General features: G+C 36.2%; 1 protein-coding gene across 5 annotated transcripts in view; it reads left to right on the top strand.

Moving 5' to 3' along the window:
* prkcz (protein kinase C, zeta) overlaps positions 1–25,278 on the top strand; it is a 223,514-nt gene that overhangs the window by 97,610 nt on the left and 100,626 nt on the right. The window contains exon 1 of one of the 5 annotated variants that reach the window (XM_068222962.2): positions 5,261–5,660. Coding sequence (XP_068079063.1) covers positions 5,477–5,660 — 184 coding nt within the window. The 5' untranslated portion in view covers positions 5,261–5,476. 5 annotated transcript variants of the gene reach the window in all.

The following is a 25,278-nucleotide window of genomic DNA, read 5'->3' as shown; positions in this document are numbered from 1 at the left end:
GGGAATATACGATTTTAAAAAAGACTAAAAATGAGGCGCTTAAAAAAAAAAATCAAAGAGTTGCCCGTAAGCCCTGCCATTTCATCCCGGATAACTCTGATGAGCTTGAAGCTACGGGTGCCACTCTGATGTCAAATTTTGTAGGCTTTTCTATTGGCACAACATTTGTGGACTTACAAAAAGTGGCTCCTAAAAAATGTTCAGTGAAATATAAGCCGTTCGGGTATGAAGTCTGTAGCTTGGATATGTATAACTTGGGGCTGTTATGAGGCACAGGCACAAGACAAGAGATTTCATAACGTCATAATGCCTCATAAAAGTTCAAAGAAGTTTAAGGGAAAGAATAGGATGGAAGATGAAATTTCAGAGAATGACAGGGGTAACGGATGGAAGGTGATATGAGGTATAGAACTATAAGATCATTGTTGTACTCTGGTGTGTGTGTGTGCTTGCTTGAGGCTTCGTAGACACATTTTGACCCTAAATAGCTCAGAAACTGTGATTCATTTCGGCGGTGGAGTTTATTTCTACTGTATGATTCAGTAGACGTGTCAGCCAGCCTGAAACTAAATGACCCATGAAATTGCTTCAGAGGCACAGCTTTCTTTCCTACATGGACATTTCCTGTTGAAACAGGAAGTTTGGGAGGGATATGTTAGTTATTTGCTTCTTGGTGTTGCTTATCAACGGAATGTCCAGAGCAGGGGTGTCCAAACTCTGTTCTGGAGGGATGGTGTCATGCAGGTTTGAGCTCCAACTTGCCTCAACACACCTGCAAGGATGTTTCCAGAAATCCTAGTAAGAGCTTGATTGGCTAGCCCAGATGTGTCTGATTAGGGGTTGGAACTAAACTTTGCAGGACACCGGCCATCCAGGACGGTGCTTGGGCACCCCTGGTCCAGAGAGTTTGATTAGAAGGACATTTGCGAACACGTTTGAGTGCAGGTCGAGTCATCGATATTTGTATTTTGTTTTCTCTGAAAGATAGATAGATGGTTAGAAGATTCATTCATTCATTTTCCTTCTGCTTAGTCTCTATTTTAGAGGTCACTACAGCAGAATGAACCGCCAACTATTCCAGGATATGTTCTGCACAGCAGAATCCATTTCAGCCACAACCCAGTATTGGGAAACACCACACAGAAATGCCAACTGGCTCATCCGTGACTCGGGAAAGTTTTGTTTTGTGTTTACCTTATGATTAAAGTTGTTGTGTGTCTGTTGGTTCCACATTATGAATGAGCAAGTTTGAGCTACATGTACATTAAGGTAGCATTCAGAAAAAAAAAAAAAAAAACACCAGAGAAGAAACACGACACAGAGGAACATAAAACCCCCCTGCCAGTTAGTGTTTTGGAAGTGTTATTGCAAAGCAACACAAACAGCAGGCAGAATGCCTGACTATGCACAAGGCAGGCACCATGGGTCACACTGATCACTCGACACAGAAGTATAAACCAGTTTGTCCTACTCTGTCCTTCCACTTGCTCATGTCGGCTCTCCTTTTTTTGCAGAGGATTTGCCTTTTAACATCCGAAGCCGACTTCACAGCAAGCACTATCTCTGTTCTTTTTAGTGGACATGAACGTTTTTTTCCACGTGAAGCTATTTTAATGTTTAAATGCAGACTCTTGGTCATGCAAAAATATCCCCAAACTGTTTTTTCTATACAAAATTCACATGTAGAATTAATGTCACGTTATTATCTAATTTTTTTAATTTCTTTTACTTGGACGGATGTTCCTCACACGCACTCATTTATGAAGTGAGTTTCACACAGTTGAGTGGGCTTGACAAACCACCTGTAGAAACACTCTTCTCTCTATATATATTTAAAAAAACACTCGCCTCTCCTTACCCCAGCACTTAATTCTCTGATCACTAACAGTTCCTTTGTATAAATAGTACTTCTAGAGTGTATTGCCTCTTCTTGTTTTAATTGCTGAAAGCCTCCTCAATTGTAAGTCACTTTGGACAAAGGCATCTGCTAAATGACTAAATGTAAATGTACTGTACTCTTCTAGTCTCTACTTCAATTACACAGTTACAATGTTTGACAGTCAAAACAGACATTGTCTGGAAACAGCCAATGAAGATTTTAGACCGGCATTATATGGATCTGCTTTAAAGTAAGAATGGAATTACTAACAACTCTTTCAACTCTGTCAACGCTTTAGCACTTCAATATTTGAAAGTTTGCAGACCTTTTAACATTCACAAACAGCTTTTTTTGCACATTGTATGAAAGGTAATAAATTAAAAAGTATAATTAGGGCACTTTAACACTTAGCTTTTAGACCTCTTTGGTGTCTTTCTTTCTGCATTTGTTCAAATGCCTCGCTTTCTCACAAAGTTCAATGCACAGTATTATGTTTATTCAAATACATTGTGTAGGTGCCAGTTGTCACAATGTTCTTTAAGGATTGACTCACTGATTGTCTAGTGTGTGTGTGTGTGTGTGTGTGTGTGTGTGTGTGTGTGTGTGTGTGTTCTAGGCAAATCCCACACACTCCGTATGAAATGTACAGATACACTCCCATCCCACGCGAGAGCAGATCAGAGGGGTTACATCACAGCCAAATGTGGCAGCAGTCAAGAAGGAAGTATATGAGCGAAAATGTGTTGTGATCTGATTGCTGCGACACTGTTGGAGACTTCAAAACAGCATTAAAACAATATGATCGCATACACACAGCTCTCCACAGGAGTCCGAGGCGTCTATGTGTGTGTGCGTGTGTGTTCGGGGTGAATAGGAGTCTTGTGCCCTAACTCCCAAAGTAATCAAATTTGGTCTAATCTTTTGGATTACGACACGGCTGATAAATTAACTTCCTTTTAAATTAAGTACAAACTTCAAAGCTGCCTATTCACAGTGCCGTTATTTGCCTTCCAGCGCTTTATGAAGCTCCTCCCTGTCGATTAACACATTACGCTAATGTCTGCTGCTGAAATTAGCATGTCCTCTCAGTGGGCCTCCGCTAACATGCTCATTGTCATTTTATTGTCTTCATTATAAGCTAAAGCGTTGTTTTTGAAATGTACATCACATACCTCACTTTTGCAATTTTGATTTGTTCTGAATCCTATTAAATCCCAGTACTAATTTGTTTTCTTTTGTATATTCAAAAACCACTAGAACAATGTTATGTATTTTATATAGAATTTTTAAAATCCTAATCAATAAGCAATTTTAACTTTAGTGACATGAACCGTGTCCTGTCACCATGCTAATGCTAACTCTGCTTCAAACTGCCATAATAATATATTTTGAATACTTTAGTTCAGTGTTTCTCAACCACGTTCCTGGTGGACTACCGGCTCTGCACATTTTCCATGGCTGTTTCTCAATTCCAAAAATTGCAGAGGATAGACTTGCGTTCCTGTGAAGACTGGTCTTGCCAGGTCATCTCGGAAAAACAAACTTGGGAGAAGAGAAGAGAACACGTGAGAAGCGTGAGAAGAGAACACGCCCTGTGAGAAATTAGATGCTCCGTTCTTCCCGATGGTCACATAACCTTCACGCGTTTTTAACAGGAAAGTATTTAAACATTACATAATTCATACAACGATTTGTTGTTTTCCCCCTTTTCACAATATATACAGTGCATAAAAAACGTACAAATATACATTGCATAATATAAATAAAACTCAAGCGAGTTTTGCACTCAAGTCTGCATCAGTGCGTCCTCGATATCAAGAACACATCCAGGAATTTTCACGCGTCCTCCGTTCTCGCGTGAGTTTTGGAACTGACCTTTGGCAGTTGATAATGACGTTACACGAGAACACGAGGGCGCAAGATCACTGAAGAACGCATATTGAGAAACAGCCATTGTCTCCTTAACCAATCACACCTGATTCAGATCATCAGCTCATTTGCAGAGATGGAAAGACCTGTAATAGCTGTAACAGACAAAAGAGACACTGAAGAAACACTGGTTTAGCTCAGCCATGAGCATAATTTCTGCATATATTCAGAGTACTGTTGGATGTATTAAAAATGACTACTCCCATGATTCGACACTCAGGCAATATCCACATGTACATGGGTATTTTTATAAACGTTTTCCCCACTTTCGTTTTTTTTTGTTTTCATACCTTGATGCATGTTATTGGCATTGCAAACCAACAGGGGGCGATAATGACACTTTTATTCTGTGTTCACACAAAATGGGGAATTATGTATATTTCATGAGTAATTTGCATTCAAGTCAATGCAAACTTGAGAACAGAAGTGGATTACCCTCTCGCTGTTAAACAATGCAGAATGTGATGTTTTTTGCGAATGTGCAGAATTTACCTCATTCGGTTAGAGTTTTAGATTCCCTGCCCGAGTCCACACTAAGCTCTAATTCATGTCTTCTACATCTGGTGTGAACTTAGTTGTGTTTGGCAATCACAACGGAGAAAACAGCGCACACGCTGATATCACATGCAAAAACTGGTTTTGGGAAATCTTCACCCTGGCCGGAGTTTTCAGAAAGTTTCGGTTTCAATCACCTGACACTGCGTTTTCATCTGAACAAACTGCCAAACTGAAAATATCTGTGTTCTTGTGGACAGGGCCTCAGTCATGACAACATCACACTATGCTTTTGTTTGTTGTGAACAAACACCCTCTAGTGGCGAAAATTACACATTGTGCCCTTGATTATTAGGTACAGTAGCAACCCAGTCTCGTTTGGCTGCACTGTTTGTATGTGAAATTGCATAGCAGTTACAGCAAGTTGACAAAGCAGTCTGATTGGAGCTACACAACAGTGTGTGTTTGTCTTTCAAAAGCAAGGAAAATCCTGTTTTCCATGTTGTGACCCATTTAGATTGTTGTACTTGAAGGCAGAAAATGTCATGCAAAGGTCATCTCGGGTCCCAATCTTCTGCTTAGGAAGTTGTAATTAGTGGGTGTAACTGTTGCCACATTTAGTTAATAACTGACTCTGCATTGTTTGTAGAAAATAGTAATAAACACAAATATATTTAATGAGGTTTGTCAAGTGGGATGTGAAATATAAATCAACTGAAATTATGATTGATGAAAAGTTGCAGTTCATTTATAATTTACTTTGTTATAAAGATGTTTAACTATTTAGCCTTTTGAAGAAAGAGTGAGTCTGAAGTGTCAAAGAAACAGAAGAGTCAGTGTTTTCAGTGTTCATGTTCAGGTTTCTGTGTCCGAATATAAGTGGCCCTTGTACAGAGAGCATTGAAACATTGTTCTCCAGCTGCGCTCCAGCGGTGTCCTTCAGTCCCAACCGTTCATCCAGCTCAAATCCCACCGCTTGCTTTGATCCTCCACACCCTCAGCTCTGCGAAGGAAAGCCCCCTTTATCATTTTCCTGCCAGCACAAGCAACAATGTGTGGAAGTAGTGAGTCAAACCCATTTGAACTGGTCCTGCCACTGCTCCTATACACGCTCTCCAGACAAAGAGCCTCACAGAGGACATACATTTCGAAGCCGGGAGCTTTTCTGAGGGCATGGCAGCATTTTCCGTGTCTATTCAGGACTCTCACGGTGTAGCTTTGCCTGTGGTGCCGCTGTATTCGCTGGTGGTGTTTCCTCTGACTGGAGGTGGAGGTGGAGGAGGAAGAATGTGGGCTGAAGCAAAGCTGGTTTGCTCTCCGAATGTCGCAGAAGGAATCAGCGCTTGTTTTAGCGGGGGTGAGGGACATCAATGCAAATGATTTCAGATTAGCGTCTTTTTTTTTTTGGACGTTTACTGTTGCTCTGATTCAGAACTCTGTGATCTGCCTTTCAGCCTAATTGAAATGAAAGCTCAGATTGGATTAGTCTGTAATGTTTGGGAAAGCTCTGTATAGGCTCTAGATGATGCAAGATGATGCTGAACTACATAAAAATGAAAATCTGCAGTTGTTTTTGTTCTTTTTGTGAAGTAAAATGTTTAAATATTTGAAATGAGATAAACTGGTTGGATTTTTGATAACATCAGAATATAATCCTGTTTTGCAGATTCATTTTAAGCCTTAAAGTTATTTTTATATTGTGCAAATATCTTACTTAAGCATGTGAAATTGCAACGTTCAGTACAATTGTTTTTTATTCGACCCCAATATTGCTTCAGTTTTGAGATCAGAAAAGTTTAAGCCACTAAACTTTTGCCGTGTTTCCAGTTCAATGGTCTATACTAGTTAATGATAGACTCAAATGAGACGTTTGGTAGTTTGAAACAGTTTATCATTATTTATTGGGTTGTTCATTTGTCAGATTTATTTCTATTACAGATTTATTTCTACATAGAATAATGTTTGAAAGTACTGTGTTAAACTGTGCCATAAAACTTTCAACAGTGAAAATGGATGAAGCAGAGATCAGTCAACATAAATAAATGAAAAAAAAAAACTCAAAGTAATTAACATAATTTTTACTGTGTGTTTGTAAACCAAAGGTGTCACAATGGCGCAGTGGGAAGCACAATTACAGCAACAAGATCTCTGGTTCGAACCTCGGCTGGGTCAGTTGGCATTTCTGTGTAGGGTTTGCATGTTCTCCCCGTGTTCACGTGGGTTTCCTCCGGGTGCTCCGGTTTCCCCCACAAATCCAATAACATGTGGTATAGGTGAATTGGATAAGCTAAATTGTCCATTGTGTATGTGTGTGAATTAGTGTGTATGGTTATCGCTACGTAAAACATGTGCTGGATAAGTTGGCGGTTCATTCCGCTGAGGTGACCCCATATTAACCTGAAAAGGAAATGAATGAATGAATGTAAACCAAAGGTGTTAGAGAGTATTTGATTGTTTATGATGTTATGAGAAACTTTAGTGTGAGGTGACCTGAATAAAACAGTAGGTCCATTTGGGTGAAAGTGACAAACTACAAGCTTTACATGTTTATATCAGTTTTATATCTTCTAAATGCGAGTTTTGTTACTGTTTTAGGGCACACTAGCTTATAGATATTCTAAAAACAAATAATACTGATACTAATATCTAAAAACAACATTATTTTAATATCATGGGACCTTTAAAAAAACAGTTGTTTATTTATATTTATGTATCTGTAATCCTGCAGGTGAGCTGCGAGCTAAAATAAACTCTCAATATGAAACGTATTATTTTATTATTATGTTATATTAAAATGATCAAAGTAATGCCCTTTTTCCTATTCTCTAATTAATTACTTCAAACTTGGCACAAAACAGCCTCATGATCGCTTCTGCAACTGGTAAACATCAGTCTGTTCATTCACAAACTATGCGTCAAGTGAAAGTCTCTCTTTGTGTACTATTGCGTGAACGATTTATTATATCCGCATAATTGTCCAAGTATTTCAAAAGGAGGCATGGTAGAGAGCAATTTATCGGTTATGATGTGATGAGAAACTTTAGCATGAGGTGACATGAATAAAATATTTGGACAGAAGTGACAAAGCATTTCATGTTTATTTCAGTTTTATATCTTCTAAATGCGAGTTTTGTCACTGTTTTGGGGCACACTAGCTTATAGATATCCTAAAAACAAATAATACTGATACTAATATCTAAAAAACATTATTTTAATCTCATGGGACCTTAAAGTGGTTGTTTATTTATATTACTAGTGTAAATAATTGCTGTAAAAACTACATTACACTTGTATCTGCTAAATATGGCTCTTCATTACCTAATATCAATCAATCACCATTGAGCTGACAGAGTTAAATCTGTTCTCTTCATAATCATAATCAGAAATTAGGAATACTGAGCCCCTGTCATCTGTCTTCTGACACAAAATGGATAAAGCAGAGATCAATCAACATAAATAAATGCAAAAACCTATAAATCATGAAGTAATTACCATATTTTTTATGGTGTATATGTAAACCAAATTCAATTCAAGTGATCTTTTATTCCTTAGCGCTTTTACAATGTAGATTATGTCAAAGCAGCTCAACATAGAAGATTATAATAAATTGATACAGTATCAGTTCAGTTTTCAGAGTTTAAGTCGGGTTCGTTCAGTTCAGTGTGGTTTCATTTTCACAGCACACTGAAGAGCAAATCCATCGATGCACTGCTCCACAAGTCCCGAACCATGCAAGCCAGTGGCGACAGCGGCGAGGAACAAACTTCAGGTGGCACGATGTGTACTGGGTTGCGGCTGGAAGGGCATTCGCTGCGTAAAACATATGCTGGAATAGTTGGTGGTTCATTCCGCTGTGGAGACCACTGATAAATAAAGGGACTAAGCCGAAGGATAACGATTAAATGAATGTAAACCAAAATGAGGAAGTTAGGCTATATTATAAACAGCATTTGTCCGAATAATGTCTGGGTTTGGTGCCCAGACTGATTTTGGATTCAGAATGTATCAGCTGTAGAAGAGAAAGCAATCAACTAGATTTAGATAATATATTTAGCTGCAAATGAAATTGAATCCCGTCTTCTTTTCATGCTGTTGTATGTATACGGACGTGAGATGGGTTTATGATGTGCAGATGAAGTTTGATTATTCCCTAACTCATGTTTTTATGGTCAGTAGCAGATATTCAATGCAATCCAGTGTAGACTTTCTGGCTCCAAAGCCATTGTTCAATTTAAGGTCAGAGATTTGGATCACTGCCATGAATACCTGCTGTCTCGCTGGAGCTGCATCAATTCTTTTTAACTTAGCCCTCCATTAATGCCGCATTTGTCTCGTATTTCATCATGTGAAACATTCACAAGTGTGCTGGAAGGTTGTTGTTGTTGTTGATGTTAGGGGACTGTTACTGTTAATTTACTTAAACTCAGTAGGTGATGTAGTACATAAAAAAATTAAAGCTTAAATTGTAGTCTTTGGTAATTTATAAAATACAAGTCATTGGCAACCAGCACTTACAGAGTGCAAACAAATATAAAGGCATTATAAAATGATCCCCCGTGGCTTCTAATGATACTTTGAGGTTTAATGAAGCAAAGTTCTGTTTGTATTAGAAACTGAACATTATTTAAAACATTATTACTTTTCAAGCGATTGTTCGTTTTGGCTGTAATCTGATTGGCTGAGGGGTATTTTGAGCCGTGAAGTATTCTACACACCCTCACAATTTGTATCACTCAGAAACATCCCTCACTCTAGTTTCATAACAGAGTACTGAAAGCAATATATTTGGCAAAACACTTCTCCTATTGTGTTACTTAATAAATTTGTATGGTTTTTTAGGCTAGAAAAAGTTGTTTAGACCAGTGGTCCCCAATCTTTTTATCACCACGGTTTGGTCAACACTTGACAATTTTTCTGTGGCCTGGGTGCAGGTGGTGTACTGTATGTAGATTGCTAGGCGACCATCAACCATTTTTTCAGAAGGTGACAAGCTAACAAAACATTGCTGCAACTCTAATGCAAGTTTTATTTATGAAGATTATTAAAAAACACTGCAGTGTTTGTCTGAGATAATTAGTCTACTGAAATGTATATATTCCACACAAAATATAAAGCTGATCAGTCAGTTCTTGTCAAGTGACTCATGGGGTGCTCATGGCACTCTAAAGATGATTTCAACTGGGAGCGCCTGAAAGGAACGAGCAATATGTGTGCAAAAGCCATGTGCCTCTGTTGGAAATAGCGAACTTGCGCACAGAAAAGACACAATATGCTGTCATTTGCAATTTTGAGTTGTAGATCTTCTTGAACAGTCATGCTAGATTCATCTCATTTGTTGACAAAAGGGTTGTAGATCCACTCTTTTATAGTTCATGGATCCTTTACTGAGCCCTTTTCCCTTCACGAAGAAACTTTCCTAAGACCTCCATTTACTTAATTTTGCTAGCTTGTGGGTTACATTTTGGAGCTCAAGTGACTGAGATGTAACGAGAGAATGTGGTTATTATTCAAAATAAAAGATTTTTCTAAATAAAAGATTGTTTAGACTCAGATAATAAATAAAATGGAAATAATTAATGATTGCTTGTGTAGCCCTGTACCAGTTGATCCACAGACTGGTAGCGGTCCGCTGACTGATGGTTCTTGGCGTTGATGACTTATTCATAACTATAAAGTTGTATAAATGACTTTCGACTATTTTGCAGATGTTATTTCCATTGTGTTAGCAGCCTTACCCTGGACACATATTCTTAAATCTAGCAGAGGCTGTAATGTATGTCTGTTTTGTGTTTAAACAGAGTATTATTTATTTTGGGTGAGTCTAATGGCAATATTCAATCTAAATTGTCTATTATTTGTTCAAGGGCAAATAGATTTGACTAAGGGGAAAGTTTTATAATGTTGATCATTTAATTGCTAAATAAAAGCATTGCTGTTATTATGTTTTGACTGATTTGTTTAGCATCTCTGCATTGTTATTTTTTTTAAATTTTGTTTAGTAAAGTGTATTTCATATTAATAGTAGTATTTAATAAAAGTCTGTGTTTGTAGTGGTGGCTGACGGTTAGTTTGTTACATTTTTCTATTATTAGATGACAACAATAGAAAAAAACGTAACGATTGTTGTATTGAAAGGGACTGCATTGTTTTCCTCAGCAAATCAATGCTTTATTAAGATTGACAGGAAGATTGAGTACAGAGATGAAGGTCAGTCTCTTAGCTGACTTCTTTCTCTCTCATATGGTAGACTGTCGCAACACAATATCAATCTATAGTTGAAATGTAGTGTTTGTTTTGCCTTTAGATTTTATAGACTTTATATTAGTGAATACCTGAATGAGTAATACAGACACAATTCAGTTGATTATTGTTTTTGATTTTCACTATTTGCAGTTATACATCTGAATAAACAAATGGATCACATCCTCTATTGTTTCATTACTATGGCCCCGTTTACACTAGTGCGCTTTAGTTTTAAAACGGCGTTTTAGAATGAAAACGATCCGCGTCCACACTCGCGTTTTACCCAGCGTTTCTGAACTGCTCTCCATCCACACCAAAACGCTGAAAACGCACATCACGTGACCACACAGACACTCTCGGGCAATCGCTGCAGCCCATCTACCCAGATGAGAGCTCTGCTAGTCGGACTTCTCATCAAGCATCTCCCGCTGGATCTAATCTCACTATATTTATTAAACGGGCTATTTCATTCATCTTGTTGTCTTTATCTAACGACATATTCCCTGACGTTGGTCATTGGAATCTATTACTTGTTCTCAGGTAACGTGTTTTGGCTGAGCGCAAAGATAAGTTAATGATTAATGTAAGCACGTACATTCTGTATATTGACTGATCGCTTGCCTTTATTACCTATAATGTATAAACTTATTGTATGTTATACTTTTGTAATGGCCATTATCGATTATTAAAACTGATATTCAGCAAAAGAGAGGGGCTGTTTCGTATTTTCACTGAAATTGAAAGGAGACAGTTGTTATCGGCTCCGTTTTGTTATAAATATCCACACAGTGAAGATGATGCTCATATATGCAGCACGACGCCTCAACATTTCTGCTGTGTTAAGTTGCTAATATTAAAATGAAAATAGGCAGTTCCTTAAATCATGTTTACATTTTATTGTTGAGAAAGTGAAACAACGTAGCCAGGGTGATGTGAATGAAGTTATAAAGTACACTGTTTTCTTTGAAGATTTACCCGTACACTGTAAAAAATTTCCAGGTTTTCACAACAAGTTACTGTAATTTTTCACAGTAAATTACATTAGTATCCCTTCACAGTATTTAACTGAAAAATTCACAGTAATATGTTGTATTCATAATTTTATTGTGAAATTACGACAGGTAGCATGATTACAGCAAATTACTGTGAAAAGGGCTATATCTTTTGCACGTTAGTTATAGAAATTCAAACCTTTTTTAAAGTCAACGTAGAAATTAATACAAATGAACTTTTAACAGATAATAACAGAATGTTATAGCCCCCAAAACGATTTGGTTACCAATATCTTTTTGATTGTACTGCACCTTTATTTAATTTTATACAGTTAACATAGAATAGGAAATAATATTTAATGAACATAACTGTGTGCTTAGCCAAAACATAATAAACTGGAATAAAAAGTAATTAATTAATGAAACCAAAGACTGCAAATTAATTAATTAATGAAACAGCCAACAATTATTTCAATGTCAGGGTAAATGTCTGCTTTAGACGGTTTCATGAGTATTGGGCACCTGTCATCGCCTGGAGGTCACTAATCTCAGAATTAAATATATATATATATAAATTATTATTTTTTTATCTATATAAATAAACCACAGATTAGAGTTTTAAACAACTACATTCTAGCATGAAAAACAGTTAAAACTTCATTTTCGGACGCATATAGAGCCATCGAAGACGGGGCAATTGTCCCAATGTCTAGCCTGAAGACAGGCGCCTCTCGGCGGATACATGAGTAAAGAGCGCCGTTACCGCCTGGAGGTCATAGATCTCCGCTACCGGCAAAACACACTTAAAATTACACACAATCTTTACCAACAGTCCACAGATTTGAGTTTTGAAGAACTACTTTCTCGCATGAAAAAGTGTTAAAACTTTATTTCATTACATATTACAAGCAATATTTATAATATTATGTGCCTTCTCATCCACCATTACAGCTTGATGCAGCTTGGTGCGAAATGAATCCTGGGAGGAAAAAATAATAATTCTCAATACACTCCAAACGAACTTTATTCTTATTGTTAAAGTCAGAGATATGTAATATTTTTAATGGCGAAGAAAATAATTAACTTTATATTTCAATCAATATATTACTCTTGCACTGCTTCGGTTCAGGACTCGTGTGACATTGAATCAGATTCAGATATTTTATCAGACGTGTTCATGAGCTCGAAGTGATCAACAAGCAATTCGTGTACAAGCAGTACACGAACCAAGCAATATGATGAAATATTAATAAATTATATGTTTGCGTCTTACAATATTATACAAAACGGAATCGTTTTCAGGCGAATTCGACTCTTTACTGTTCACTTAAAGGAGCCGAATTCGACTCTTTACTGTTCACTTAAAGGAGCCGATTCATTGAACAGAACTGACTCGACTCGACCGCAAACAAGCGCCATCACCACAGACAACGCCGTCGTCTCTTCACCCAACGGATTCATCCTCGGTAAGTGTTAAAATATGACTTTTGTCCGTTAAATGATTGTTGTATGTGTATTTCTGTATAGTGCATGTCATTTAACAGGAATTTACCGAGTACTTTAGTTGTACTCGCACGGACAGGATTTAAGCGCGCCTTTTTTTAAAGCAAGAAATTAACGACGCCAGATGGTGATTGTAGTGTTTTCTGAGGTATTAGCATAACGTTAACGTTAGTTCCTGAAAAAAGAAAGGGAATTTTCTTTAATTAACTTCTTGTTAACTGCATTTTCTGTTTCAGTACAAGACTGAAGTAAAGGTGAAATGACTATAACGTTAAGGTAAGCTCTGACCTTCACTTAAGTTAACGTTACGGTTAGTCACCATCATGTATGTTAATTTTGTTCACCGTAACGTTAACGTTAAGTTAGTTAAATAAACTAAACTCATTATGAAACAAGTCTTAACTGTTTTATTAAATGAGGCTTATAATACAATTCAGTTGTATTCTTTTAAACTAACACTAACACAGTACATATTGTATATTTCTCACTGGTGTTAATGCAGTGCTAAAATTTACTAATGAGGACTAATTGTATATTGTCACTAACTGTAGATTTTATTTTTTGGTGTTCAGGTGTACCTGATAATAGCTAAAGTGTGAGGTGAGTGTAAATTCTGAGCACACAAATATAACCTAAATTCATTATCACAATCTAAACCTATATATATATATATATATATATATATATATATATATATATATATATATATATATATATATATATATATAGAGTGTGTGCGTGTGTTAAGTTGAGTCTTATTCTACTCTTATTATATTCAAATTTTTTTGCAGCCACTGATGTTGAAACACTGATGCTACCAATCAACCCTCTCTTGATTATTAAAGGTAATGTTGAACCTTCCTCATTTTTATTAGATTTTTAAATGTCAGGTTTTTCACAGATTTGTTGTGAGCAGTTTCTTGTACAAACTCTTTTTCTTCTTCCAGAAGTTCCACCAGTACCTTCAGTAGTAGTAAATATTAGACAAAGATTTTTTTAAACTATAGTTTTTATTTTTATTAGCAATTTTACTGGGCATGTGTGTTTGTTTGCTTGGTTTTTAATAAGCAGAGCATGGAATGTCAACTTTGTTTCTACAAACAAATTTAATTATTCACAAACACCTCTAATTTAGTCCTTCTTTCCCCCTTTTAGTCTTATTCCTTGGAGGGTCGAGTGGTCATGGGACCTCACCTGGATTTCACAACTGACTTTGGATCTGGTCTGAAACTGAAGTATGCTGAAGATGCCTTTTGCACTCTGGAATTTAAGGTAATGTCTACAATAAATATTGTAACTGAGGGCTTGTTTTGGGGGGGGGGTTAAACAAGGAATGTATAGGAGCACAAGTCATGACTCCCCTTGTCCCCTTGTTATAAAGGGCCGTGTTGCAGACACAAATTGTTTGTCTGTGCTGGAGACCAGAGGGGAAGCTGTCTTTAAAAGGATGGGGCTCTTATACCATATGTGAAGTTACCTATTCAGGTGAGTGGATTAAATACAAGTCATTGCAAATGCATAAATAGTGGGAAATTTTTACTGGGCAGCACAAATTAAGTGAAACTCAAAAAACGTTGAAAAATATTTGGAATATTTGCAAAAAACTTGATTGAAATTAATACAACACAAGTGCTGTATCACTTCAATCAAGTTTTTTTTTGCAAAATTTTCCTAATATTTAAATCATAAAAAATTAGCTTAATGCAAGAAACATCCTGCTAGTATTCAAGAGCAAGTGCTGTGATGCATGTGTTAACTTTGCAATAAGTGTGAACCCAGCATTAGATTATAGTCTGTAAACAGAAGATGTAAATCAAATCAACTGTTTTAAAATGCTCTGCCTAGGTCATTAAAACCACTATTTGTTGTTAGACTGTTCTTGATTGTGTGTTTGTGATGGAAATGTTTTTCAGATGTTTTTGTTTAAATGATTGCAGTTTGACTGAGCTACAGTATTGTCAGCATGTTCAAACTGAGCTAACAGTAATTTTGCTCTGTAGTGCAGCAGTAGTGTCCCAGTAGTGTTGTATGAAGCTAACTGTTTGTCTGCCCTTTTGCTTATAGGTGCTTTTTGGGCACCAGTTTGGAGATGGGAGACAGACGAAGTCAAAGAAGCAGAGAAGACACATCAACCAGCAAGTGTGTAAAATTATCAGGAAAATGATTGACCTTGAATAGACGACTGCCTAATTTAGCAAGAAGTTTTGTCTCTCTCTCTCTCATGTGTATATATATATATATATATATATATATATATATATATATATATATATATATATATATATAAAATATATATATATATATATATATATATATATATATATATATAAAATGAGAGACAGAGAGAGCGCACTCTGAAGCACTGCTTTTTATATGTATGCTACATATGATGTCAGATTTTTTTATTAATATGTTCTTATAGTATTTTTTGAGGCTTCACCTTCACCTTTTGAAAGTTTTCTGAAATGTTTACACAGATGTCATTAAGCTGTTAAATAAATCTGTAAAATGTATGTGTGTTTGTTTTTATTTTGATATTAGAGTCTTCACAGATCACCCAAAAATGAAGATTCTGTCGTCATTTACGCATCCTCAGGTTGTTTGGACACAAAGAGGATTATTTGATATTTTTATTCCTGTGTTTAACAAAAAAAAATCATTTTTAACAGAGCTGGAACAACCTGAGGGTGAGTAAATCAAGATAGAATTTTCATTTTTGTGTGACCTAAAATTGCTTTGAAATTTTACAGCACCAAACTGTTAAATTACAGTAATCCGGGATATAATTGTAACTTTACAGTTAAATCAGGTATTTAAACTGCAACCTACTGCTAAATCACAGTAATCGTTTTGCAAATTCACAGTAAAACATAGTTAATTCTACAAGATAATACTGTGAAATCACAGTAACGGACTTTATTATCTACTGTAAAGTTACAATATATGGTTGTAATTTCACAATAATTTAATGTGACAAAACCACAGTAAATTACTGTGAACTACCTCACAATAATTTACTGTGAATTTACATACAGTAATTTACTGTGAAAGTAATGCAATTATTAGCCAGTAATTTACTGTGAATTTAAGGTCAAATTTTTTACAGTGTATCCTCGGTATAGTCTGTTTTCCATATCAAACTGAGAAGAAGAGACTGCAGCCTTGATCAAACTTGCGAAGTCTGAACTTACAAGGAGAGAATGCAGGACTGAACTGTGTGTGTTAGGCTACTTAATATTCAGGAAAAGCCCCAATCAGAGAAGCGAATGTCTGCAGCCCCGCCTCCGTTTTCAGATGTCTCCGTTTTCCATCATCCACACTGAGACGGAGCAGCAGCGTTTCAGAATGAAAACGGCCTCTCCAGCGTTTTCGAAACGCTCCGTTTTCGGCGCTCGAGAACTCCGGCGTAGTGTGGACGGTTGGCGTAACCGTAGCAAAACTTATGCGTTTTCAAACTAAAACACATTAGTGTAAACGGGGCCTAAGACATTACAATATTTTCCACAATGCAGTGAAGAAACTCAAAATAGCTGGTTTTAATGTGACATTTTCACATTTGGAAGTGAACCAAGGCTTATGCTCTGCTTTTAAACTGTCAAAGTAAATTGTAAATTCATGAATGACATGGTTCCTTACACTAGGGCTGTGCGATTTGGGGTTTTTATTTATTTATATTTTTGATAGATATTGCGATTTGAGGTATGATTGAATTTTGTAGCAGCAGCAGATGTTATAATCCCACTTGTCAGTGCTTTCCTGTTTGTTTTCTTTTTTTATTGTGGACCTTGTTCAATTGCACAATTCTGATTTTGCAGAATGAAAATGTGCTCACTCAATTGGTTAGTAACAAAGCCACGGTCAGATCACACAATTTTGGCACGATTTCCTTAACGTTGGGAGATCCTTAAATGACAAATGGCCATCGTGACACAATATTCAATTGTTTCTTCTCATGTAATGTGGCATAGTTCACAGCAACCGATACTATGTCTGCAATGCGACACCATCACAGAAAGTCTAGCATGTTTAATTTTCTGAAGCATAGAACTGGTGTAGAAGCACTTCACCTCAGATGTTATTTGTTATTCTTGTTTATTTAGTAGATAACTGACCAACAAAAAATACATTAAATTAAGATACAAATTATATCAATTGAAATTTGTTTCAAAAATATATATATTAATAAATTTTTTTTGAGCCTGTTCACAACTCAACTTTGCAGATGGATGATTTGTTTTGCTTCGTAGAAAATAAGGATTTAACTAATGCTCCACTGTAATTGTTGTATCACAAACTCTGTCACATATTTGCACTATTTTTTAATATGTCATTATTTTGTCTTTGAGTGTCTGATTTTTCCTTGGTGCTGATGCACTTTCATTTTCTCCATCTCACTCGCAGAAACTTCAGGCGAGGGACTGTTTGATAAGCAACCCATGGCTGGAAAATATACATTTAGATTTAAAAGAAAATATCTTAATAATAATAATAACAAAAAGAAAATCAATTGCAATCGAAAAAAAGAAAATATAAATTTAATTCTATTCAATGTCTAATTGCAATGTTTTAAATTTCGATTGCGATTGGATTTCAATTAATTGCACAGCCCTCCTCACACAACAGGCTTTTTAAGAAACTGGTTTGTTTTTATTTGCAAACTAGTGTAAATAACGGTTGTAAAAACTGTATTACACTTGTATCTGTTCAATATGACTCTATATCAACATGGCTGTGATTACCTAATGTCAATCAAATAATACACCCTTGAGCTGACACCATTTATGTTCATAAAACCTGTTCTCTTCATTAGAATCATAATCAGAAAACATGAATGCAGAGTCCCTGATGCCTGTGATCTGTCTTCTGACATAACTGATGACAGTGTGTGATTGTGTAAAAGATAACCTGGCACGAATCCAGCTCTGATTAACAAGGTCAAATGAATATGTTAAGTGCACAGCGGTATGCATGCGGTCAGGATGATGACTGATGACAGCTGACTGTACTAAGTAGCGCTGTGTGATCACATCTCTGCTAATTCAGTTGTGTGTGGAGAATGCCAGCGTCAACTCTGTTCCAGTCTTGCTTATGCCCTCGGTTATAGCATCGCCCTCCATCCACTGGAGCAAGGGCAGATTTATAATGACGGGTGTAAGTTCGTGAGTGTGCTCGGATGGTTGGTGTCACCAGTTAAGTGCAGTCATTAAAAAAGACAGGGCAATTAAGGACAGCAAGGATGAGAGTGAGTGCATAGTTATGATTCGAGTCATTCAGACAAGACTGTTTTCCTCATTAAATGGACATATCGCATACACGGTAATTTCTCATGTTTGTGGAAGATAAAATTTCATGGTAAAATAAGATTTCAGTGGGAACTCATCAAGTTATGATTGGACTTGAAAACATAAAAAGCAGGGCATGATGTTATTTGTTGAAAGGGTAGCTGCTAATTCTAAAAATGTATATTCTGTAATTAATTACACATCCTCGTATTGTTCTAATCGAGACTTTCATTCGTCTTCGAAACTTAAGTCAGTTCTTTCCACAGGTTTGAAATATACTTGCGGTGGTATTTGGATTGAAATACACTTTTAACCACATTAAATTAATAGATAACTATATGCAACAAACAAAACATTATTCAAATTTTAACATTTAAATTTATTATGAAACTGTTATACATTTTCTTTTCAATAGATTAAAGTAAAAAAAACATAATCCAATTGATAAAATATACAGCAAATGAGAAATAAATGACAGAATAAAGGAATAAAAACAGACAATATCTCAAAAAAAAAAAAAAAATAATGTCACAATCATCAATGATCTAATCCTGGCAGATTGCTGGTAAACATGCAGATCGCTAAAGGATTCCACGATATGTGGACTACAAGCTCCAGTCATGCACCGCTCACAAGCACCTGTTCCTCATTCCGCAGATTACACATACTCACGGCTGGGAGCTGTGATATGCAATATATATAGATTATATAATTTCCCCCATGCCATCTGAGTGTGACAGTCTTACTAGCCAATTTTATTACTAGCCAATCTTATTCTGCCCAATCACAATTACGCAACCGAACTACGCAGAACACCCACAGTAAAAACAAACAAATAGGAAACCACGGACAAATAGAATGATGTCGTCTGCCGCTTCTGAAGCGTTAATAGACAAATTCAATCAGTCATTCATTTTTTTTTTTTCGGCTTAGTACGTTTATTAATCTGGAGTTGCCACAGCGAAATGAACCGCCAACTTATCCAGCATATGCTTTACAGCTGGAAGGGCAGATGCCCTTCCAGCTGCAACCCATCACAGGGAAACATCCATATGAACTCATTCACACTCATACACTATGGACAATTTTATCTTACCCAATTCACCTGAACATGAACTTGCAAACTCCACACAGAAACTGACCCAGCCGAGGCTTGAACCAGCATCCTTCTTGCTGCGAGGTGACATCGCTACCCACTGCTCCACAGAAGCTATGATACAGAATATTGAGCTGAAGCTTGGCTACAAAATTAAATCGCAAATCAAATCTAATCGCAATATTTTATTTTTAAAAATCACAATTTAGATATATTCCCCAAATCGCACAGTCCTACAGTAGTTGTTACTATGGTGGTTTAGTGCAAGCGTTTCACTGCATATGTAATTGCAGTGCTGTGGCTTCAATGTAAATAACACTACCAACATCCATCGTCAAGATATTTGTAATGACGTTAAAATACATTTGCACACTGACAATGTTTCCAATAATTAATGTGATTAAACAAATTTTCAGTAAAAAGTATTGGAGAGGTTTTGTGCAAATCAGCAACGGAAGCCAGACTACTGCAAACCCACCCTATTTTTATGAGTGTAATACACAAAAAAATTCTGCTTACATGCAGTAAACTTACTAAAAACCCCACAAATATGAATTGTTTTCTCTATTTAAGTTGTCTAAAGCCATACATTAGCTTGAGAAACTGAGAAATCTGTGAAGCAGTTGTTTTAACGGCTGATTTATAGTGTTCCTGTTCTTTTTATATACTGCAGAAATAGTCACATGAGCTGAAAGATGTAGGTTGTGGACATGGAGTACTCTTTCTCTCTGGTCAGTATTAGAAATAATGACAAAAAAGTAGTGCAGGGTAACTATGGCAACAGCACAGTGTGCTTTCTCTTGGTCCGTCCCTATAGGGGTGAAGTTAATAAGATTAGAGATAGATCTCGGCGATGACAGTGCTAAAGACCTCGGCTCTGTCTTTTTTAATTAGCCCCTCACTTTCACACACACATAAAGCAGAGGTGTTGTGTAATTGTGTGTTGTGACAGTAACATCATCTGGTCTTCTTCAGTCCTGGTACAAAACCATCTCCCCAGAAAGTAAGAAAATCAATTTATAGTTTCATCACACTGAAATGCATTGCAGTTTGGGAAAATTCTGAGTTAAGACTGTGGTGATTATACAGTGCTCAATTGGTACCCTGTGTGTGCCAAGAAAATATCCTCCACATCATTACAACTCCTCCAGTAGCCTGAATTACTGATACAAAGCTGATTTGATCCATTGCCTTCATGTTATTTACAACAACTTTTGACCCTATCTGTATGCTGCAGCACATACAGTGCTCAGCACACAGTATATGAGAATACCCCTCAAAAATCTCTCATTTAAATGAATGTTTTCTATAGGAAGCTTTACAATATTATATTTGTGCATATACATTAGATTAGTCAGTACTGAAGCCAAATCTGGAGCTAATCTAACAAGATAACTTATGATAACGATCCAAAATGAGTACAACCAAATTTATATGATAGGAAAAAATATAAAATATATATTTTTTAAATAAGCAAAATTCAAGAGAAACAAAAAATAAATAAAATTTTTTTTTTGAAATGTTGTAGGTTGTAATTTTTTTTCCAATATTTAACACATTTAAATGTATTATCTTTCTGTTTCTAAAGATGTTTGGTGACTTAAATATTATTTTAATAAATATATCAGTTTAAAAAATCTGTTTTGTTCAAATACACCAAAATATATTACCTATAACTAAATTTAAAATTACATTTATTTATATTATACTAAATTGTTATAGCTTTAGTTTGTTTTATATTGGTTTATTTATTTAATGTGTATTAAATATTTGTAATTCTTTAAATGACTTCTATATAGCTTAGGCTATTTTATCTGGATCAATGAAATTGTGTTGAGCCTACAAAAGGGGAGATATAAATAAATAAAAAATAATTTATTTATTTATCCAAAATAAATAAATAAAGAAGCCTTTCAACGGAGCTGGGAATCGAGCCGGAATTTCACCCAGTCTCTCACACACAAATACATGCATCTAAACGTGCACAAACGCACCTTTTAAATGTGACAACACTATTGAGAACTAAAAGTTACTGGCAGCTGTGTCTTTAATGAGGTGTAAAGATTAGTATGCGTTATTCAAACATTGAGGACGCAGCAAAGAAATATCACTTAGTAATTTAAAATTATAATTTTATATATAAATATATAATTTCATGCAACATCTTTAAATTTAAAAAGGAAACATAAGGGCAATCTTAAGCAAAAAAGCAAAAAAGAAAAAAACTTAGCCTATAAAATGTTTTATGAATTATCCTAAACTGAACAGTAGCTATGTTTCTTTCTTTCACTTATATGCATTTATTACAAAGATGATACTTGGGACCTTAGTTGGCTAATGATGGTTTTCAGAAACGCACTTCTGAGCAGGCTGTTTGATTTGGGGGCGTTTGCTCGCATTGGCCTGACAATTGAAAAGCAGTTGTTCCTTACGCCACCTGGAGAATATTGCATAAAGCTCAATTTTTTATTTATTTATTTATTTTTAAATAAATGGCGGCCATTGCTGCTGCAGTATAGCGCATGACAGCGCGTAACAAATTGAAACACTGTGTGTGAAGAAACATGTTCTCAGGCTGTTGTAGCTTATCTGCTTCAAGGTTGGATGTGTTCTGTGTTTAGAGAAGCTCTTCTGCAGACAATGGCTGTAACACGTGTTGCCTTTATATCAGCTGAACAAGTCTGGTCATTCTCCTCTGACCGCTGGTATCAATGATGCATTTTCTAAAAAAGGTTGAGTGACAAAAATCCCTGTAGATCAGCAGTTTCTCCTCAAACCAGTCTGGCTCCAGCAACCATGCCACGTTTCAAAGTCACTTTAAGTCCCTGTGTAATCAAATCTCACTTCCTGCCAAAATGGATCAATGATTTAGATGACATCACTCTACATTTAATCTTCTTACTGAAAATTCAGTCCAATCAAATTCACTATAGAGTCTTAAGCACCTCTGCCTTTCTTTCACAATTCTACTTTGTTCTGATGCTTGGCTTGCACTTTAGCAGATCATGTTGATTAGAGCTGTGTTTGGCTGATTTACCTTAACGAGGAGTTGATCTGGTGTAAATCATATTGTGATTTATAGATATTTACAGATAAAGGCAAATATATACATACATGTATAAGCAGGTGGAGCTAGGGTGGTGGAGGGTTCAGAGGAAATCAGCAAGGCTAGCCTACAGCAAACACTGAACAAGCAATTATGTGTGTCTGTAAGTGTGCATACAGTATACAGTAGAGGGAAAAAAATATGCATATTTGTGTTGATCTGTTTGGTACGAGGCTTTTTGTTTGGTGTGCATTACAAACAAAATAATTTGCAACGGGTATTTGAAAAAAAAAAATATTTTTTTGAAATTAAAGAGCCTAAAGTGTGTGAAACGTAATGTTCTCAGTGCTTCCAACAAGGCGGCCCAGACAACATACTGTAACAGGCAACGTGCAAAATGAGCTCGTTGCAATATATCTGGTAACATGAATGAGTTAATTACTGCATTAAAAACCACACTGAAAACATTCATTACCAGAACATAACATGCTTAACATGCTTGCATCACTGAAAATCACAAAACTCTTCTGATAATTCTCAGCCTGAGAGCACTTCTGCAGCAGTGCTTAGAGCTTCACATGGAACAGATGCTCATTGACTAGTGGTGCTCTTGGGGTTTTTTACTTCAGGTGACATCGCCCCATCTAACTAATCTGAAAAAGTAATTTTATGAAAAGTATTTTAAGCATAGAACTACTTTAATGTTACTTTTTGTTTTTATAAGAGGTTTTTGTTTTATATCCTGCTATGTATGGCTGCACGATATCAGACATTAAAAAAATCAGACATTGCGAAATTTAGTTTTTCTGCAACATATATTGCAGTGGCGACGCGGTGGTGAAGTAGGTAGTGCTGTCGCTCCACAGCATAAAGGTCGCTGGTTCAAGCCTCGGTTGGGTCAGCTGGTGTTTCTGTGGGAAGTTTGCATGTTCTCCCCGCGTTTGACGTGGGTTTCCTTTGGATGCTCCGGTTTCCCTAACACTCCAAAGACATGTGGTAAAGACAAGCTAAATTGTCCATAGTGTATGAGTGTGAATGAGTGCGTATGGATGTTTCCCAGAGATGGGTTGCAGCTGGAAGGGCATCCGCTGCGTAAAACATATGCTGGATAAGTTGGCAGTTCATTCTGCCATGGCGACCCCAGACTAATAAAATTAATGAATGAATGTATTGCGATATGATTGCAATTTCACCAGATGGTTTAATAGCACTATTTTGGAAAGAAGTCTTGAATTTAGAATGTTTATGGGGATTTTGTTGGGGAATGAACACATAGATAAAAAACAAAAACAAATTTCAAGCAAAAATAAATACAAAAAAAAATAAAGTAAACTAAACAGCGTTATGGTTTTCTGGAGTGTCAAACAGTATTCAGGTACAGAAATAGATTAATCAAATATAATGTCAAATTTAAAATAACAGACGTTTTTGTATTAATAGTAAAGTGGAATTATTGTTTATTAAAATTACAAATGTACTTTTTTGTGCTTCAATCTCTCTTCACTCTGTTTAAATTTCGAGTTACTCCACAAATCTCATACATTCTCAACTGTGGTGCTGATCAACTACGTATAATTCAAAGCAACATTGCATATACTGCGAAGCGTCTATTGCGGATGCTCACATTGTGGTATCGAACCCCAGTAGATAGGTCAATTATAGCTCTATCATTGTTTAATGTAATGAAAAGATTATGCATTTAGATCTTAGTTTAATAATAAATATTTTTATCAAATCAAACTTCTTCTTTTTTTGCTGTATTGAAAACATGCCAAACTATAACACCTCTGTGACTTATCGAACTAGACCACGAATATAAACCCCTATTATACAGTAATTATACCAATGTTTGTTCAGTATGTTTTGCTGGTAAATAGTAACAGCTAATTTGCATGCATTCACAAATTTGTCAGCTTTGTTTATATTAATAATGGCATATTGCAAAAAGTGGTTCAGCATATTATAGACAAAGTGAATTGGAGGTAAACAGTAAACTTTATGGTACTATATTGGGTTTGGTCAACCTTGAAGTCTGTTCACAACAATCATTTAATATTTGCTTTTGATGATTCCATGCTGGCTGATGCCTGCAAAATATTTTGCTTGATCAAACGCTTTTAGACTCGAGAAGACAAGCATAGATGCCTCTCCTTTCATACAGAAAGAAAACAGAATGTTCAGTTATACAGTTCTTTTGTGTTTTTCCTCACATTCCAGACGCTTTTATCCAAATGTGATGTTAAAGGCAAATCTATGAGTTCCCTGCAGGTTCAACAATGACCTTGGTGTTGTTAGCAGCATGCCAAAGCGAATACAAAAAAGTAGACTCATGATGCAAATATCTACCAACCAACCTGATTATACAACCGAGAAACTGTTCTGATTTAATGGAGCTTCCAGTTTCACAGCTAGTTCAGATTTTTCATGTTCCTCCTTTGATGCCTGTTTTAGAACTTCACAGTGTTGTCAGTGATGCATTACATTGCACAACATTCAGCGAATCACTTTGAGTTTTTTGTTGTAGACACAGCTGGATGTTAGGTTTATATCTATCTGTACATGAGTGTCGGTTCTCACGGCTTCACTGTCATCCACCAGAGCGGCTGGCATCTGGCACGGGTGGCACAGGAGAGACTGTGTGTGTTGCCATGGCGATGATGGAAAAATTGAATTTGCGCCTGCCGCACCCTCAACCAGGCCATTTCCAGGCGATCGCTATCAGCTTCACTAAAAGAGCTCTGTCAGGCAGGAAAGAGGCTTTAAATGCAGTTCCTTCATGAGTGAATCACTTAAATGCTTCATGGTGACTCAAA

The sequence above is a fragment of the Danio rerio genome, chromosome 8 (genome assembly GCF_049306965.1).
Source record: "Danio rerio strain Tuebingen ecotype United States chromosome 8, GRCz12tu, whole genome shotgun sequence".
Lineage (NCBI taxonomy): Eukaryota > Metazoa > Chordata > Actinopteri > Cypriniformes > Danionidae > Danio > Danio rerio.
The sequence above is the reverse complement of the archived record's forward strand: the minus strand, read 5'-3'. Positions and strand labels throughout refer to the sequence as shown.